At 31.5% G+C, this 6,394-nt stretch overlaps 1 protein-coding gene across 1 annotated transcript; it reads right to left on the bottom strand.

The window, feature by feature from the left end:
* Positions 1-630: 630 nt before the first annotated feature.
* LOC130950542 (ADP,ATP carrier protein 1, chloroplastic-like) lies at positions 631-4,692 on the bottom strand. The gene is made up of 5 exons (XM_057879065.1): positions 3,707-4,692; positions 2,488-2,742; positions 2,066-2,209; positions 1,618-1,965; positions 631-1,359 (listed from the first exon to the last, which is right to left on the bottom strand). Exons 1-5 carry the CDS (start codon positions 4,478-4,480, stop codon positions 979-981), a joined length of 1,902 nt encoding a protein of 633 aa, XP_057735048.1. The 5' UTR covers positions 4,481-4,692; the 3' UTR covers positions 631-978.
* Between the last annotated feature and the right edge of the window lie 1,702 nt (positions 4,693-6,394).

Genomic DNA, 6,394 nt, shown 5'->3' with positions numbered 1-6,394 from the left:
ATATGAATTGATTTAAAAGTCTGTTAAAGAGACACGTAACATAAGCAACATGTTTAGTGGGTTTTGTTTTCTTCAGAATTGTAAAGCTTGTAAGCACAAAACACTTGTATGTAGAGATTAATCCTAATATTATATTTGGAGAAGTTACTCTCACGTTTTATAAAATTAGACTATTAGAGTTATTAAGTGTTATATAATTTAAATTTTAGAAAATATTAATATATGCATTCACAAATTAAAAATATATAACGACACCCAAAAAAAAAATTAAAAGTACATAATTTTATCTAATTTTCAGAAGCTAGTATGGCTTCACTTTGTCAAATTATCTTTTTGCTAAGACAAATTTTTTCAATATGCATTGTCCTTTTTTGTTCCCTCAAACTATCCTCCAAATCCATTTTAACAACAAAGTCAACATTAGGAGGATGTTCTCTTCATTCTAAATTAAACAGAATAACAAATATAACATATATAACTAGAAAAACTAACATTACAAAATCATGTAACAATACAAAAACCTCAAAATTCAACCTTTAAAAGTTTAACCATGCATTTGTACATCTATGAAGCATTGGAAGAAAAAAAAATTACCATGATATATACACAAGCATTTGAACACTTTGAAGAAATTTCAGAAATAAATACATACCATACATACACTACTATTATTACAAAAGTTCTATATTTCATAAGTAAATTCAAAGTGGTTAACCAAATTGGTAAACCTTGATGATAGTAACTAGTGAGGAGTAAAACAAACTCATCTTTTATCTGTGGGAAACAAAAAAATAATGTGATCCTGATGAGTAAACTTCAAACTCATTATTCTATAAGCTTAGTCATAACCCTACAACAATGTCATTACTTTTCTTCTTGTTTTTAACCTATCACTGCACTCAACAGTTAAAATTATTCTCCCTGTCAGGAAATTTCATAGAAAGAAGCATTTCCTTCTTTTTCTTTTTCTTTTTTCTTCTAATTATTGCGAGGATATGAGGATTCCGATGAGGATTCGGATGGACTACTTGATGAGTCATCAGATGCCGGATTTAACGGTGAGCTGCTCGAAAGAGAACCGTTTCCATCCTTGTCCTCGGACACTACCGGTATCTTAACAGCAGATGCTCTTTCCATCTCTTTCTCGAGTTCTTCTTCCCGGCGCAATGCGGTAAACTGAGTGTCCAAGGACTTGGCTGCGCCTAACCACGCAAGAACAATCGCCAGAAGCACCCCTCCAAGGTATGGAGTCGAATTGGCTAGTGATCCGAAAGTTAAGATCATGAATTGCTGAATAAGAGCACCTCCGGATTTTCCCAATGGGTTGCACACAACATCAATTGCTGCCTTCCCTTTAACCTAAGTCAAGGAATTCGAAACCAATGAATATTTCTTTTTAATACAACTTTCTAAACATAATGAATGAAAATGTGTAGTTGTGAAGATGTTCTAGAGTAGCATTACTTGTGCTCTGGAGCATGCAAATATTTCTTCTAGAACATGTTGAAATAATAGACTTAGTGTAGACACAACTTTGCACAATGACACAATCATATTCGTAAATTTCGGATCGATTTTGGTATTAGATATGATGGATTAGCAAGAAAGAATCCGAACCTTGGTATCTTCATCCAAGGGTATGTAGGCCATTTCTTTGCAGGGATCAAATAAGCTGTATTTAGCACTCTTGCTGAATATGTTCTGCATGGCACCAACATACACAGCTGCTAATAGTGGCGTCATTCCAAACTTTGCGAGAGCAGGGCCAAGAGGGTCTCCGAACAATATAAGAGAAAAGAAGCCAACTCCGGTCAATAGAAGGACCGTCGGTGTGATCTTGGCAGCAACTCCCCATCCATATTTCTCAAATATAAATTGGCTTAGAAGCATCATTGTGAATGTGGCAATACCAGTTGCGGTCGAGAAGTCGCCCATAAAAGAAGAGTATTCATTAGGGCTAGGAAACTGCAAATTTGTAGAGATTTGTGAAGAAGAGAACAATAAAAGCGGGGTGAAATAGCTAGTTATCCAACCAAAACTATGACAGAAGTAATTGAACATTTACCTGAGCTTTGAGCTTAGATTTCCATGTCACCTCAACAAGATTAATGCTAATTCCATATGCAACCACTAAAGTGGCAAGATCCCTGATGTAATTTGAGGACACCAAGAATTTCAAGCTCTCCATTGTTCCCATTTTCGGTTTCTCCTATAAAATTGAATGGTAAGATAAGAAGTAAGCTAACTTATTCAAAAATGTTTTTTTCTTTTTTAAATAAAAAAAATGTTAGTACCGTTTAGATCATTTGTAAACAAAATAAAACATCACAACAACAAAGTCTTTTTCCAATAAGCAGAGTCAGTTACATGAATCAAGTGATGCCTCCTCAAAGAATGTTTAATATTTGAATAAACTTGAAATAAACTTGGCTTTGTCTGCATCCGGTACAAAGACTAGTGGCACAACAATAATGGCATTCAAGTTACCTTCTTCTTCTTGCTACGTGTAGGAAGAGGAATGAAATTATTCACCCACCAGTACAGGAAACAGATCACAAGTCCCATAAGCACGACTATGCTCATCATTGCTTTTAGTGAGATGGCCCAACCATCGACTCCGGGACCTAAATTCTTCCTCAAATTAGAAAAGTATTTCACTGTCCGGCCAGAGAACACGAGGGCAACATTGGCCCCAAGTCCAAACAATGGGTAGAACCGTTTTGCTTCATCAACTGTAGTTATCTGTGGGGAAAACAGGGGTATTATTATATGACAGTTTTTCTGATCAATACATTTCTACCATATTGACTGAATAATTCAGTGGAGAATTCGACAACATAAAAGTGGATGCAAAATTTGACACCCAATACTGCAATTAAACAAGCACCTAGCAACCATCACTAGTGCTTTGCTAACTCGGAAAAATGTTAAACAAGGGTTATTAACTTATTATATTGAATATGACTTGGGAATCCCATTAACCAAAAAGAAAAGAGAATGCATGAATAAAGTGATGCCAGTAAAATACACTACCGAAAAAAATTTGATCTGGTGAAGCAAGTTTTTTTGGCAAATTATGCCATAGATGTAACACAAAAAGACATAGACTTCAAATTATATCATGGAGTTCAATTCCATCATTCTATTTACTATTTAGTAAACTACCAGCATCATCAGCTGAGATTAATCCAACTATTTAGTATAAGTGATGACAGAAATGTGATAATTACATCATTTTAGAGGAACAAATGGAATTGGTATATTCTACCTGTTTAGGAATCTAAATCAACTAAGGCCAGTATTTCTATATACCATTTCTATCAAATTAAAGGTCCTCACAAACTGATTAAATCTAAAATTTACACATGCAAGCAGCTTATCAAAATTGGAGCAGCAATAATTAACACCAACATGCAAATTGAAGAAATATTAATGAAAAGAAGCAGTAAGATGACAAACAAGGAATAATGAGAAGTAAAACAATCCAATGGCTAATCATTCTGAGTAACCATATCTAAATCCCTTCCAACCATGTTCAAGCACCATATGGAATATGCGTATCTAGGAACCAAATGGCTTTAATTAAGATGCCATGTTTTAAGATACCATAATTAAAAATATAACCTAATACTAACACATAACATCAACAGAATGAAATCAAAATCAAACATATAGAAGGTTCTCTTCATGAACCAAAATTAATTACCTGATTAGCAAACCCCCAAAACAACACTGAAATGACCACACTCCCCCACAATTCAGCCATGACATAGAACAAACAGAAGCTCCAAATCCTCATGATTGCAAGAGGACCAAGGAACCTTGGTCCAAGGATGTTGAGAAGCTTGTCAGCAAGAGCCTCAGGGTGGATATAGTTGCTGAGAGGGTACAAAACAAACCCAAAAGCACCAAAGAAAGCAATGAATGGAACAATCACAGTGTAGAAAAGTGCTTGTTTTGACAAAACATTGGCCAATTTTGTGTACAACAACATGAACCCAATAGCCATGGGAAGATTCACCCATGTCTTCAAGAATGGTATGATCTCAGCACTGCTCCCTCTTGCAGTAACAACAAGAACATCCTTTGTGTCCCTCAGGATTGTGTAATTGAACAAGATGCAAAAGAACATCAACCCCAAGGGAACAATTTTCTTGAGTGTGGCTAACTCAATTCCCACAAACTTTTGTTTCTCAGCTTCTCCACCAGACCCATCAGCAGCAGCAGCCGCCTCAGCTTTGCAAAGGAACAAAGTTTTTTCATTTTTGGAAAACCCATGATAAATGTTAGATTTTGAGGGAAACCCATTAATCGGTTTGGGGAATAATAATCCATTGTTAATTGTTAGAGAAGACCCATCAAGGGTTTTTGGTTTTGGTGTGAAAAATCTGTGCTTTAAGCCTTGTGATGAGTGGAGAAACCTGTTTCTGGGATTAGTTGGGAGAGAGTGAAGCCCCCTTGATTGAAGAACAGCTTCCATTGTGTCTCTCTCTCTCTGAATCACACAACCAACAAACAAAATCGATTACCTCAAGAGAAGAACATTGAGAGAGAGAGAGAGAGAGAGAATCTTATTCTTCTGAAAAAGGGAAAGAACAGAGACAAATATCTGTTTGATGATGGTCTCTGAATATGATCTGAGAGAGAGAAGAAAACAAAAGCCTATTTGACAAAAAGAGAGAACAACACACGAGTAGGATCAATGATTTCAATAATCGTAGAACTGAACCAGTTATCTCAGTTTTTGGGATTATTACTTTATTAGTCGACTGTTTAAATTAATCCACAGTGTGTGATTTTAATGTGTCTTTTTATCACATAACCTTTTTCAAAAATATTTAAATACATAAAAATTAAGTATTCATAATTATGTAACAGGTAAATATTTGGTAATCAAAATAAATTAGTAGTTCGAATTTATTTTATTTAATATTTATTAATTATTATAATGAATAAAACAAATTTTAGTTAATTTTTTTATTTGTTTAACATTATTGATATTATATGGTTAAAAATTTATATAAATTTTTAAAAAAAATATATATTTATATAAACATTTTACTACATTAAGCCGATTTAAATTGGTTGTTAATTATCTCATCCCTCTGTATAAATAAATATTTGAATTTAAATATGTTTTATATATGCTACTATTAGTCAATTATAAATATTTAAATAAAAGTCAAATTTACAATAAATTAATCTTTAATTGTCAAATAGAGAGATAGCATGAGAATTGAGAAATAAAATAAACAAAAAAATAAATATATTAGATTAATAATATAATTAGGACAAATAATTTAGTTAAATCAAGTGCATTTCAATATGTTCTAAATGTCCCAAATCGAAAATTCCAACGTCAAACTTTTGATATCGGTTTGCATGTGATTTTTTGAACTCCTTCCGTCCCTTCTAAATAATTATTTTTTAACAATATTATATTTGATTATAATAAATATTTGTTTTTTAATATTATAAATTGTTAGAATTATTTTTAATATTTATTAAAATAAATTATAAGTATAATTTATAAAATACTCTTAATATCAATAAAAATATTTAAATATAATTTACATTCACACCACATCATATTCATGGTTTTAAACTAGTTTTATTTTAAAAGTTGCATATCTCTAGTCAATGATGATGATCGGTCTTTTTCGATACAATTAAATACGAGGTTAACAAAAAATCATAACAATAAAAGTTCGTATCAATGACTTATCAAAATTATATATTTCTCTAAAATAAATACTTGAATAGTAAGACAATTTTCATAATTATAATACGAATTGGAAAATTATTAGAAGTTCTATCTAACTTATTTATTTTATTTTTTTAAATAATATATGTATTTAAATTTTTATTTTTTTAAGTATTAAAAGAATAATAAGTTGGATAAATTAAAACTCCTAATCATACTCATGAATTATTTTAAAAGATTTTATGTATAACGATAAGAAGTAGGTTTATTTTCTCGTCTTGTTGTGGCATAAAAAAGTGCTATAAATGGAATTGAAAATGATGGGCGAGATTGCGAGGAAAAGCGCAATGGAAATGGTCAAGCAAATGATGTATACACCTACATTATTTTTATTAAACAAAATTTATATTTGAAACATTATGAGCTGATAATTAAAAATAAAAATTACTTTAATATATTTTTGTGATAAAATTATTCTATTAGTTAAAGTTTAATATAGAATTACGATATTGTAAGACACCTTTTTGCTATAATATATAGAGGTGATAATAATAATTCTAGTCCTAGGTATTTTACCTCATCTAATTTAAATAGAATTGTCAATTTGATCCGTTGCAAGTAGAATTAAGTGTGAAATAGATTAATTTATGAATCGGATAAAAATGTATATTGAAGTTCAATCTTATCTAA

The sequence above is a fragment of the Arachis stenosperma genome, chromosome 9 (assembly GCF_014773155.1).
Source record: "Arachis stenosperma cultivar V10309 chromosome 9, arast.V10309.gnm1.PFL2, whole genome shotgun sequence".
Classification (NCBI taxonomy): domain Eukaryota; kingdom Viridiplantae; phylum Streptophyta; class Magnoliopsida; order Fabales; family Fabaceae; genus Arachis; species Arachis stenosperma.
This window is presented reverse-complemented; position numbering and strand designations above follow the sequence as displayed.

What these genes read in the sequence shown, in the direction of transcription:
- LOC130950542 (XM_057879065.1), bottom strand. Translation starts at nt 4,480, where the DNA reads ATGGAAGCTGTTCTTCAATCAAGGGGGCTTCACTCTCTCCCAACTAAT. An exon ending in TTTGGGGGTTTGCTAATCAG is followed by an intron (nt 2,743 to 3,706) that starts GTAATTAATTTT and finishes TTTTCCCCACAG; the next exon opens with ATAACTACAGTTGATGAAGC. An exon ending in CCTTGGATGAAGATACCAAG is followed by an intron (nt 1,360 to 1,617) that starts GTTCGGATTCTT and finishes TCCTTGACTTAG; the next exon opens with GTTAAAGGGAAGGCAGCAAT.